At 35.6% G+C, this 14,280-nt stretch overlaps 1 protein-coding gene across 1 annotated transcript in view; it reads left to right on the top strand.

Annotated features, from left to right (window-relative positions):
* The first annotated feature begins 2,609 nt into the window (after window positions 1-2,609).
* The window catches only part of LOC116165358 (forkhead box protein P1), a 142,871-nt gene continuing 131,200 nt past the window's right edge, over window positions 2,610-14,280 (top strand). Inside the window, exon 1 of the mRNA XM_031479728.1 lies at window positions 2,610-2,709. Within this exon, the coding sequence (XP_031335588.1) occupies window positions 2,680-2,709 (30 nt within the window). The 5' untranslated portion in view covers window positions 2,610-2,679. The remainder of the gene's footprint in view (window positions 2,710-14,280) is intronic.

Below are 14,280 nucleotides of genomic sequence, written 5' to 3'. Positions count from 1 at the left end.
AGGTACTCTTCGAATAATTTCAAATTCTTTAATAAAATATAAGGGAGTTTCGTTTAAAAAAAAATTAAAAAGTTTAATACGCCACTGTAATACAGTACGCGGTTGGAGATCAAAAATATTTTAGACATGGCGACGACAATTGTGCACAATTTTGATTTCTACATTTTTTTCGGTAAGTACCTACCTATCTTTTATGGTAGAGGAATTGTGATCCGAGGTATGCCACGTCCTGTAAGTATATTTGCTCAGAACTATATGCGGTAAATTCCTCCCGAGGTACTCGCGCTGATGGTAATTCGCGTTGGCAAACTCGACCCGGTAAGTTCACCTTTCACCTATATCCGCTAACGAAAATTTGCTTGCGGGGTATACTGTTCCCTAAGCAAACTCGATCCAAATATATTTCATAGTGGTAGCAATTCGGGGGCGAACCTACCGGGGGCAAATTTTTCGGGGGTCGAATTTTCCGAGGGTGGAAATACCGCGGAGCAAATCTTCCCGTGGGCAAATTTTCGAGGCGAATTTACCGCACACGTGAATTACCACAGTGCAAGTTTGACGGACCTCTCTGCCTAGGTAGGTACATGCTGGTATGTTGATTTAACATATATCGGTCCTTCAGGAAAGAATTACCTGTCCACATGAAGCAACGCTAATTCAAGACCCGAAATCCAGCCTATGTAGCTTAGGATAAAAGCCTTCGTTGTAGATAATCGCCCATAAAATGCTTATTTTTCAACATTTTTTAATGCATATAACATGGGGAAATGTCTGAAATTCACCGCTCTTATACAAGTTTGGTATATTTACACAATTTTGATTTAAGTCGTATTTAAAAAATAATTTGGAAAATGTTTCGATCGATTCGCCGTTTTCAAACTGTGGAATACTCACGCAAAGCGCTTCCTATACCTACTAAAGAAAACCACTTAGATGAACGTACAGACGCACGATCACTCATTTTCTAGCACGAATCCTTGATCAGAGCTCGACTTCATTTCAAGTCAAGTCAAGTAGTTTCGTTTACAGTAAAATAAAAATTAGACACCGTTCTGATACCATTGGTCTAAAACTGAACTCTAAAGTATCTGTTACTTTCTCCTTCACAGTCAAATCGATTATATTGTACTTGAGAATAAAATAATGAATAATTAAGTTGGTATAAGATTAAATATGTTTCACCATGTGCGGGAAAATTATAACTATACGGCAGGTTTAGAGTTTCACTTCACAGCGACGTTAATTTAATATTTATATGCACGTAGGTATACCTACTACCTACTTTGGGGTGCTCTGCCGCTAATCTGTTACAATCTTTCCAGTTGGTGAATAATATTCATGTACTTTCCAGTTGAAAATCATACGATAACGATTGCATACATTTTACCTTCCTTATAGCAGTCTATCTCGGGGAGCTAATGAAATGGGTGTAGATTTGGAATGAGAAAGAAGTGTGTAAAGTAATGGCCCACTACGAATGGAGTTATTGAAGAGTGCGCGACCGTCAATCTGGGACTCTGGGAGTTCAGTGTGAGCGGACGCCAAATAAGAAGTTCGGTGTCACTAGTTTAATCACAAGTCGTGCGTGTGACGTGTGTTCCATGTGAAGAAGAGCTGCATTAGGTTTTATACTCACGTCACCTATTCAGTATAGGACTACATTTTCTTAGCATTTTCAAATTGAATTGAATTTAGCCGGATAAATATCGCAACAGAGTGTTTGTCACAAAAACAGAACAAACATAAACCACGATAATACCGTGGACACAAACAAAACAGCGGGAAAAGATTTTCAAACCTGCATATCGATAATATTCCATCGTTTATGTTGCCCAATATCACTGCTGCACGCTTTCGCTGCTAATATTTTTTGGAATACCCCTCGCTTAAGAAATCCATAAATTTTAATTTGTCATTTAAGGTCAGTTATTAAAGCAGCCGTCGCTTAGTTATTTAAGATATTTAATTGCAATTAAAACTGTCTACTGTCTTAAAAATTTCTTAAGGTTATATTAAAATTAGAAATAAATCTGCCAAAGCTTTGGAATCGATATGCCAAAATAATTAGTACGTGATAAAGAAGGGAGTACGTTAGAGGAATTTCAATAAGGACGATCAAATAGGTAGGTATGCTATGCCGAAATAAAAATGAACTGCCTAATGAACCCAGGTTTAAGAGTTTCTTGGAGAGTCGTTGTTTTAGAATGAACCTTGACTTCGGGACGATTGAACGCTGGACAAAGGCGGCGGTGACAGAGATTCCGGTATTAATTCTCCTCAAGTTCTGTTCGTTAAATGTCCTACGGACGGACTAAACGTATGTATGTTTTTGGCTGATAGCAAACAACAGTATTGATCAGTAGACGCGAGTAAACAAGAGCTTGGAATGGGGCGCCGCTTACACGCTTCCCATTTCATTGCGGGATATGGACCGGGCCGGTCGTCGGGATCCCTTACACCCTTATTGTGCATCGCCGGTGATTGGCATGTGTTGTACCGCGGCCGTTAGTGTTGAGTGCGCCGCCGCCGCTAAGCGAAACGACGCTAGCTACTAGAGGCGTCCACAGTAGTATAACATCGGCCACGGCATCGCTGCGTACTTCCTCTTCTCGAAAGACGCGTACCCACGTTGCTGTCGAGCGGCCCGCCACCGCCACTTCGACCCCAATCAACCACGGCATGTTGGAACCGCGCTGGAGGCCCGTGCAGGTAATATCAGACCGCCGATCACTACATTATTACATTTTTTAACATCCCCCGATGGGGGAGGGGGCAGTCCGACCTTAAGGAGGATCTCGTCTTAATGTTTGCGAGCTCCTCCTACCGCCCACACTTGCGCCTCTTCAAAGTTGTCCTTTGCCCTCCAACTACTACTGTTCCCATTGCTTCCGTCCCGTTTTTTGCACCTTTGGTGCATCTTACGTGTACATTGCATTTTCCTGTTTCGGGCCATCAGTCTTAACGCGTTCGATCAAAATTTTCGCCACGACGCTCAATCACCCCTAGTACTTGGTAATTTTACGCCGCCCTCCTGGAACTAATGATAATAATAGTCGGATCTTCTTCAAATTATAGTATCTCGATTTCATCGCACGTTGTTTATCCCTCTTCTGTAATTACATCAAGAATCGCAGGAAACCGCATATTAGAGAAGACATCAGGGCGATATTAAAGTTTCTTGGTGGATATTTCTTAGTAAACGATTAATTTGGACGAGAAATACCCTTACGGCATTCACTGCGCCCTTCCTTCCAGTATTTCACGATTAAGATGGTGATTTCTAAAGAGATATCTGCGTATAGGTATTTTCGGGTAAGGGCTAAGACGAACGCTTCGACAATACCTATACCAAAATACTAATGCTTTTCTGACCAAAGTACATAAATAATCTGCAAAGGGCAATTAAGATAAGGACGTGTTTAATATTTCAATGGATATTAGGGGTAGGTAGGTCTATATATTGCTGAGGTGTTAAGACTATTGTAATCCCCTCCACTTTAATTAATTCTGACTGTTCCCTTATTGCCTGTACACAAGTCTCCATGTGTAGTAAATTAATTGTTCCCGTTTGATTGAACAAACCTCGAAACACCAACTCGGCTCTTGTTGATGGCGTTTTCCATCGTATCACTTTATTACAGGGTAATATTAAAATGTCGTATAATCACTAGATGGATTCCAAAATATTTCTTTCGCTTCCATACAATTGTACCTATTTGTTCCCCTAGTAACAACGAGTGAATGCTTTAGTGTTTGTAAATGCAATTTTACAGAAGTGCTGTGTGAATAAGCATAAAATTCCAGACATGTACCTAAAATGAGTTACCGAAGGCTATTACCCTGGTGTTAATGTGAAGTATGGGATCCTAATCAAGTACCTATTTAATGAGTGATATTATATTTTTATGATATGCAACTTAAATTTCGATTTACAACATTTCTTGTGCGGCTAAAGTGTGCGTCTGTATAATACATATATTGAACCTTTCATTGCTTTATTACCTTATAGCCTTATATTTTCCGTAAGAATCAATGCAGTGGCCACGGAGGTTCCGCCGTACACGAGTCCATAAAGGATTTATCTCCGCACTGCGATTGCTATAAGTATCTTATAACCTATTTGCTATAACGTAAAAGTAAAATATATAATCAATCGTGTAGGTATAGCGGTAAATGCGGGTACACGAAAAACTTATGAAGCGCATTCTTTATGAAACAAACTTATACCTAAAATAATATAATACTTATTAGTAGCGATGAAATGAAAGTATTAATTTTAATCTAGAGGGTGTAGTACTGTAGTAGTCGCACCAGAGGGGAGGGATTAAGACGCAGTTTAGTGTACTTACTGTGGTATATGCTAGTGTGTCCAAATTTCGGTGCTCGCCACAGGTATTTCACACTGAAGGAGATTAAATTTAGCATGTTTTTCAGTATGAGATGATTTTAAATATCATTTAAAAAACTGCCGATTACGTTTTTTTGTTAACGTCGTAAATTATGCATGTTAATTTATCATTATCTTATTTTTCAAACAAATCTTTTGGTGTTATAAAACAACGCAAATTGTCATTTATTTTCAAGTTATATTAGCGGTTTTTTTAATAAAGTGAAATTTGTGTTGATATCTGATGGGGTTCTTGATTGACACCAAAAGCTACGTCTTAATAATGCACAGGTATTACGATGAAAAATAAACGGTTTCTATTTTTTCTATACAATAACTATATGAGATACCAATTGTGAGCATCGAATAATGGACATACCTACTGCAGTGTATGCGCTATTTTTGTACTCTGGTACTTAATGGATAATGGCAGCAATTTTAATGTTAAAGTACAAATGTGTACATCATAAATGAATCTAATAACAAATTATTATGTCCCAACCGTATCAGTAATATGGTACGATTAATTAAAAGTAGGTACGATCGAATTCTAAAACTTTTATCAATCAACATCAAATTAACTGGTTTGGTAGATTTTGATTAATTATAACTGGTCTTTCCATATGGTATCTAAGTTCTAACATCTCAATTGATTGAATTTATAGTAAAGCATCCACGTAACCATTATTTATTGAAGTATTAATCCCTCTTTAATTTTTAATCCATCCGTTACTCTTTAGTCTCTATAATGGAATTTGGAAGACAAAAACATTGTTTCAATCCAATCAGTACAACAAATTTGTTACTCCCCGAAATATACCAATTGCCTATACGTACTATATGTATTTAAAATTTTTTTTAATATTCTACCTAAATATTACATATGTTTAATTTACTTTTTTTTGTAGGGATTGTTTGGTTAATATATAAAGTTCATTTAAACTCCCATTAAATTTATGTATTCAAAAATATGTGCAATTGTTTCTGAGATTTTATCACAAAGCTCACGAGGAGGATTTAATAATTCAGAGTTGCATTTAAATACAATTATATCATAACTATCCATTGGGTCGAGCCTTCTAGCCATAACGGTTTTCGTGATTTAAGTCGAGGTTTGGGAGAGATTTTTCAAGTCAGAATTGGTTTGAAATTTGTTAGATATTCCTATACCGAGTGAATACTTTCAAACCGAACAAAGGGAATTAACATGGGAAAACAGTTTTTCGGAGATTGTTGCTCCCCAAATTAACTTAGAGAGTTCATAATGCCGCCATTGGAAAGAAGATTTTTTTCCGCGTTTTATGATAGTTGCACGTTTAATTATTATTTTGCGAAATTAGTAGTCAATATGTGTACTTGGTTTAAAAAATCACGGTAGTCATGCAAACAAGGTACTATAACTGTGCGTATCTTTGTACAAACCGGAGTGAGAAAAAAGAGAATATATTTCTCTCTTTTTTCAATCTTTTGGTGCCTATGATAGTCGCAAATTGGTGCCTCATATTACACCCCCCCCCCCCCTCTTTCATCGTCTAAGGTCGAAATCTTCTTAAAGAACTTACCTACTAATCTTTTTATTATTTAATTCTTTTCATGGAATCGTTACTCAAAAGCAGTTGTTTAAGAACTATTTTTCTAGGAGTTTGAAATTGAAAACATTTTCGTTTGTAATTTTTAGCAGTTATTGTTACAAAATCTTCCAACGATTTTTACTTGAAGCTATTTGAAAATCTTCTTAGGCGCGTTTCACCCACCTGTTAAATAATTCTTAGTAATCTGGTAGAATTCTAGGAATCCTTTAGAAATCTACTTACCTATCTCCGAAATATTAATCCGTTTAAGGATCCGTGTCTTAAAACATTTCTTTGAGTGTCAGAAACAAATGTCCATAGAAATATTCTTACAGGGTTTTTTACCTTTAGAAGCGTTACTTTAGTACTTCAGTACTTTAATAAAAACCTTTCAAAAGTATTACTAATACATTTTTTGTATAATAATTCATCATATGTATGTATGCTGTGAGTATAACGTAACATTTTTTCATTTTGTCATATTTATAACATTTTGGGAAGGTCAAGTTATATTATTTTGCTGTATTACATACCAAAACGTCGCGAATTTGATGCTCTATAGGTAATATTTGTATAATATGCAAATTTTTGAATTTATTAGGTTATATATTAGTAAATGTGGCTTAGCAGATTCGTCATTTCGAAACGATCGCCATACTGAAAATGCGAGCCCAAGTTGTGTTAGGCCTCAGTACACTTCACGCATGTCAAGTGTCATGTTATAGTATCTCCTAAATGCACAATTTTACGTGAATCCGATTAGTTAATTTTCCAGATATAGATTAGATAGGTTAAATAGGAAGGATATGCTGTACATCCCGGTCTTTGTAACCAACGGACACTAAATCTAGACAGCAATGTATTTTGATCGCAGTCCCTTACATCGTGAAGGATTAATATTTCAAGAATTACATTACTACCTACTTCTATATAATATCTACTTAGTATCTGTAAATCAGGATAAACAATAACCTTTCAGTTTCCCATGGTTATGTTTTAGTATATAGTGGGATTATTGACAAAACTCGGAAACTTAAATGGAAGTAAGGTATACGTCTTTCGCTATAGAAACCGTTGCACGTCATTGATTTGTGTATCAATTTCAGACATATGCTGCAACACTGCAACATGTACAAAAAAAACAAGTGTGCGAAATCTATAGAAAACTTGTCTGAAATTGATTCATAAATCAATGACGTGCATCGGTTTTTATAGCGAAAGACGTATAGTTAGTCTAATCTCTATTTTATATTGTAATAGATTTATAAACAATACTAGACCATCTAAACCACCTAAAATCGAGCCACCAATTGAACCTTTCAGTAAGCACCCGCTTATAATGGATTATGTAAACGCGGTTGTTTCAATTTTATATTCAAATCTTGAAAGGAAATAACAATTTTAGTATTTCTGTTGCCTATATTAAAGGATGGTATTGAACAAGTCTTTGTGATTATTACGCTCGTCGCTTTTAATTTTCTTGTGGGGGAAACTGCAAAACCGATATCACGTTTTCCTCCTTAGTGAGATTGTTACTTATACCAGTAAGATTTCAAATTTCAAGATACTTGACTGTGGTCTAATAATATTATACCAACATAAAGTCTTGAACCGTAACGACAAAACAATACTTACGTTTTTATATCTAGACTCTCACTAAACATGGCTTTGTATAATTTCTAAAACCAGGATGAGGAAGCTTCCATAAAACAGTAATAGAATCTATTCTTCTGCGTAACTGAAGTACTTTAGCGAATAGAATGCGGTGTCTTTTTAACTCGAAGGCTATTGGGGGTTAAACCTTCTGAAGGTAAAATTAAGAAGGCTTCCAAAAAGTTAAAATATTTATAAATACAAGTAGATACATAGGCTGACATTAAAACAAAGAATCTTTTACTCATATACGCGTAGCTGTGTAGAAATTCGGCTGATTGTTGTGTAAGGTAATGAATGAGATATTGCCATTTGTCTGCATAGAATGTATCAAACTTCTGCCAGTTCTTCCGTTGCAGAAGAGTAGGTATTTCACTTCGAGTGCGCCAATCTGCGTAAGGAACTGGCCAACATCATTAAAAATTCTAACGGGGTCATATGGAAATGTGAGATTTGCCGTGAGCGCATTCCACATAATGATTAATGACCTAAAGGAAATTTCGCCGATTTTCCAATGGTATTCTGGCCGAAATCGCACACAAATTTGCGGACTTTTCGTGCAGTCTTACCAATGAAATCAAGCAAAATACCTCTATGCCTCTCTCAGACAGAATATTAAGGAAACCAAGTCTGATATGCGCACCGCCGATCCAATCATAAACCATATCGACGTTAAGAAAGTAAAAATCGTAAAGAATGAACGAGTAGTTTTAAAACTCTCGGACAACGACAACAGTACGAAACTCGTTGATAAAATTCAAGGGGAATTGAAGGACAGCTACATGGTACTTACTATAGGTACTTACAGCTATACTTCCAAGGGTGCGAATTTCGGGGCTAACCCAGAATATTGAAAAGGACATGATAAGTATAGGTACTTATCCAAGCAAAATGACGGCCTTTTTAGCGGTAAGTCAATATTTAATGTAATATCTGTAGACTCCTTTAAAAAAATCAAAGTTTCTTCAATATCACTGCCCATTGCGACCCTTTACTATACAAAAAACTACTGGATAGCGGTCACGTGTTAATAGGAGTTGACGTATGTGCCGTTCACGATGCTTTCACACTCAAAACGTTGTTTCAATTGTAACGGTTTTAATTATCTTTCAAACAGCTATCGGCAAAAACAGAAAATAAGTTGCCCAGTATGTTCCGAGGCTCATGGCATTAAATATTGTAAAGCACCAGCGGGTATTTTTAGTTGCAGTAACTGTGTAAACAGTAATAATAAAAGTTTTACTGACTTTAGCACCAATCACGCTGCGTGGGATTATGCAAAGTGTGAGTCCTACAAAGTACGACTTGCAAAATTGAAAAAGGACCTATTCGGCATAGATGTTGATATAGTTCGCAATTAAGTAGTAGTACTAATACTCATATTAATATTAGATCTTTACTCCCCAAATTTACGGATTTTTCATATCTTATTTCATCCAGTAACTATAACATAGTAGCGGTGACTGAAACATGGCTATCTAAATACCCTTTTACCCACATAGCACATAGGGAATGAGATGATTAAAATTAGCAACTATACTCGAATACGGTCAGATAGGCGAAAAAGAGGCGGTGGTGTACTATTTTATATCGAGGATAAATTGATATTCCGTGGAATTAAGCTTCAGGATGTGAGTATCGCTTCCTTGGAGCTTATTGTGATCAGTCTCCCAATTGATGACAAACTATTAGTATATTCGTGATCTCCGACCGATAAATATTGTCTCAGTGCTCTCAAAAGTCATGGAGAAATATATTAACGAACAGCTTATATGGGTTTTTTAAATGAAAATAAAATCTTGAACGAACAACAATCGGGGTTCAGAAAACACCGCAGTTCAATTTCAGCCCTACTGAAAATAGCAAACGCTTTTTCATGTTCCTTTGATAAGCGAGAGGTCGTTTTCTTAGTGTTCTTGGACATCAGTAAGGCTTTTGACATTGTAAATCACGAGCTACGTGTAGCCAAACTGTCATATTATGGTTGCTCTCGAAGCGTTACTAGTTGGTTTCGCAATTACTTGACAAACAGAAAGCAATGTTGCAGGTCGCGTGATACGTACTCACCGTTTAGGTCTGGTCCGTGAATAAGGGCGTCCCGCAAAGGACAATATTAGGTCCAATACTGTTTCTGATATGATCCTCATGGTATTATTTAGTTCAGCATCAATTTTACTTGCGTGACTACTATTCATCCAAACCGGACAACAATATTCAGTAACCGAAAATACCAAAGCAATACTGAAAATACGAAGAGTATTAGCATTTGTCAGAACCGACAAGTTTTTGAAGTATATTATTAATTTATTATTTAATTTCTTGCGCATTTTTTCAATGTAAATTTTATAAGTTAAAGATGTATCCAAGGAAATTCCTAAGCAAACAGGATTATATAGTTATGTCTTAAGAGTTCGGAATTTCTTGTCCTTTTCCTTATTATAATGATGAAATTAAGATACTTCGCTCTTGATGGGGTTGGGACAAAAGCAAAATATCATTTTGATATCTTCATAGATTACTCCTTCTACTTTGTCGAAATCGTGACGTTGATGGGTTATATCATCTGCATACATAAACTTTTGACAAGATGTGCTTGGTAAATCAGAGATATAAACATTAAAAAGTAATGATGCAAGTACTGAGCCTTGTGGTAACCCATTGTTTAGACATTTAAAGCTGCCACTTCTGTTACCGAACTTTAAATTTACGATAGGATAGGATATTCTGAATGAGAACTATCGTCCTCTTACATGGCATTAATTTATAAAGTTTGTATATAACGCCATCTTTCCAAACTGTATCATAAGCGGCAGTCAAATCAATAAAAGCAGCACCCGTTTTTAATTTTTTGTGAAATCCTGCTTCGGTGGGGGTTGTTAGAGCTAGAACTTGATCACAACAATTTCGTTCAGGTCGAAATGGGGCTTGTTATTTGGGAAGAGCAGTGCCAATTATCGGTGATATTTTTTGATATAATTATTGGTCTTTCTAGAATTTTATATGTTACACTTAATAAATAAATTGGTCGATAATTTGCTGGATCATGTGGGTCTAAAGGAAACAGTAATTAAAAGATGATACTCTAGAAGTAACCAATTTAACGCAGAATTTCCTAAATGTTTTAAAAATTCCGGGTAAATACCATCAAAACCAGCTGCTTTACGATTCTTAGTTGATTGTAGTGCCAGTTTTAATTCGTTTAAGGTAAATGGTGTATCAATTTCTCCATTTACAATTGCAATTTTACGTTGTTTTGTTTAAAATCCTTTTTTTTTGTTTTTGTTATGATCGCTTTTCTCAATGTGCACAATATTTAAGTGTCGTAGTAAACGGGAAGCTATCGCATTTGGAGATAATTGAAATTCCTTTTCAAACCTATTATCAGCAGCTCCTAGTTTTTACAAAAGAGTCCAACTGCTACGACTTGAATGTGTAAAATTCATGTTATGTGTTAAAGAAGTCCATTTATGTTTACGAGCTTCTTGTAAGGATTATAGAATTAAATTAGCATTTTGTATTTGTTTCATTTGACCAACCAAGAATGTAGTCTTTTTGATATCCCCTAGGAATTGAATTTTTAGCTGCGTTTTTCACAACTCCAACAAATTTATCATAATTGCCCGATATAGAAAGAAACCATAACGGAGAGTGCTATCTATTATTCCTATTAGCCTTTTCAAAGTTACATCGTGGTTTTGCAAGTGAATTAATAATAGGAATTATTGTTTCAATTGTAATTAAGCTAGGACGATGTAAATGTATGAGGGAATTTTGTTAAAACTCTTCTTGAGGTGGTTAAAGGTTTATCATTTGTGTCCATTGAAACTAAACATAAATCGGGGTTGTAATCTTTACGCTAACGCTTTTTGTAAATCGTTTACGATTAGTACTTTTTGAACAAACTTATCGATTCTATTTATAATCTGTATATAAATGGGAACTTGTAAATAACGGAATGACCGCATAAAAACAATTGGTTTCGGTCAGAGTAAGTCTATGTTTCGGAAATATGTATTTGCCTATTCGAGTTTGACAAGACCTAGACAATCTACCAACTAGCTAAAATTTCTCTCGACCATACATCCAATTGAGTTACCAGTACTGTTGGAATTCCTATAACATGTCTTTCAGAACAGTAGGTACTTAAATATTATTGCCTTTCACGCCCTTTAGGCTGCACAGCGGTAAAAAAATTAATTTGGATCAGGTTAGTATTAGGTTGACCTGCCCACAATTTTTGTCCCCCGAAATCATCATGAAACCGAGCGGGTAAAATTAAATGCAAAACTCCACAGTAAAATGACACTACTTGCATCGGAAATTAAAGTACTCGGTCCTCTGGCTCTTACATCAATGTTTTCTCGCTAGTAATGTGTCATTTTCCTGATTTTCATGTAAGTAAATACTATTACTGTAAATTGAATTTCACGAAACAAACTTTGATTACAGCAAAATGAGCAATACCTATAAACACTTAAATCGAAAAAAATAATTAATAAGTAACAAAAAAACAACCCCTTAGTTTGTGGATTTTTTTTTATTGAGCGAGAGGATAACATCACTGACATATCGAAACCACACATTGAAGCTGGTGGCGGTTCCCAAAATGGGAAGTGTAGTGAGTAGCTAGTTCTTAGAACAAATTTGATCTCAACTCCTGTTAAAAATGGTGTCTGGTCCTCAAAATTACAAACAACATAAAAATAGTCCTGGTCATCGAAATCAAGAAACGTCGAAGTACTAAGATATAAATGTTGTAATAACCCTATCGACCTTATGGATTATCTATGATTATTATAACCATATTATCTTTTTTTAAGTTGTTCAAAATAACAAGTGTCTTTACGCAATTTTTTAAATCGGTTCGTTAGAAAAATGTCATACGAGGGATATTTTCTTTCAAGGTCCGAGAACGGTCTTAAATTAAACAACAGTACAAAATTAATATTTTTTATTTGTAACATTTACTGACATCTTGCATCTACTTTTCGACATAGTCGCCGCTCCGATTTAGATAATAATAGCATGGTACAACCTTTCCAATACTCTGCAGCCGCCTGCGTTTTCAACCGTCTTTCTATGATATCTGGAGCTTGTTGTCTATGCCAAAACACTGTCTTTTTAGCCAACGTTTCACGTATGTATGACGGGTTTGTTCCATTTTTTATCAGCTAGAGAAAACCTGCACTTTACCACATCGTTACGTCGGTAATAAAAATAACAGTTACCTAACCTAGTTATACTTTTCTGGACAAATTGGATAGACATTTATTTCGTAAGTAAATCATTCTGCATTTGCGAGCTAAACTAGTTTTGATCTAGGACACGAAAGAAGTAGGGTGGGTTAGTTAAAATAATTTTCAGAAATTATGGCGGAAAGAAACTTCGAGGGTTAGCACAAATGAAACATATCCTCAAACCATTTATTTAATTGGGTGTTTTACAGTGATTTAAAATAAATATGAATACGTTCGCTATAGACGCTAATTAATTAAAATTTAACTATGGGGACGCAAAATATACCACTGCGTAAGATAAGGCAATTACTTGACATTTTCTTCATAAAAAATGCCTCCTCTAGGATCTTCCTTCATTCATTTAGAACCGAGTTTAGAACGCTCCTGTATTTAATGAATTTCATCCTCATAGTACCAAAATACAGTAAAACCTGAATCTAAAATTGTTTCTGTTGTAAGTATAAAGGGGTAGATTTTTATCTTGTAATAAGGCAATCTATTAGAGAAGGTCTTGCTGTGCGGCAATAACATATGAAGGAGGTAAATAGAGAATCTTTGTTTTAAAGAGCGGTGGAAACTAATTTTAAAATTACAACGCTTGTAGGCAATTACTGTGACAAAACCGTATATACGTGTAAGTTTGCCAATAAAATGTAAACAGCGAAGCGATGCGGAATGATAATAGTGGAGGTGGTGTCAGCAACGGATCGCTGCGACTGCCTAATTTACACCAGAAGAGGCGAATCTTGCGACAGAACGCCACTAACGGCAGACATTTGTTACCTACAAGTCTGATAATTAAGGTACTGTGCTATTAAATATTCATCTACATCTGCGAACTTAACAAACTTGAAAATTCAAGACGTGGCTGCTGGATCGAGTATAGCTATCTACTTTCAACGTTTCGCTTACTTTACAGTCGTTTCTGTCTGTTCTTTTGGGTGACTGGTATACACTTTTTATTAATTAATTTACACAGTCCCATTCATATCTACCCAAAAATACCGTTCATTTGTTTCAGATCAACTTTCAATTTTGGAGGGAAGAACAAATTTAGACATAGCATTATATACTTCCAAATGACGCACGTAAAAGATGTAAGGTACAACGTGAATTAAATTAAAGTAACAAATCGCGGGCAAGGGTTCCTTGCACATAAACATGCAACTTCAAATTAACGTGAATGTTACACGTCTTGAGAGTCTCATCTAAAATCGAGCGAGCAAACAAGAACAAATGCAAATTAACTTAAAACACTCCGTTGGTGATTAATTCACAAATCGTTGCAGCATAATGTGTAGCTTATACAGATGGGGATAGACATTGCAAACTAGTAAACAACAGATCAATTTGTTAATTAAACGTTGTATGATGAAGCATCATCGATACAGTGTAATGTGATTAATGATTTTAGGAAATACGGAAAAACATC

Source organism: Photinus pyralis, unplaced genomic scaffold, assembly GCF_008802855.1.
Source record: "Photinus pyralis isolate 1611_PpyrPB1 unplaced genomic scaffold, Ppyr1.3 Ppyr1.4_LG3a, whole genome shotgun sequence".
Taxonomy (NCBI): domain Eukaryota; kingdom Metazoa; phylum Arthropoda; class Insecta; order Coleoptera; family Lampyridae; genus Photinus; species Photinus pyralis.
The sequence above is the reverse complement of the archived record's forward strand: the minus strand, read 5'-3'. Positions and strand labels throughout refer to the sequence as shown.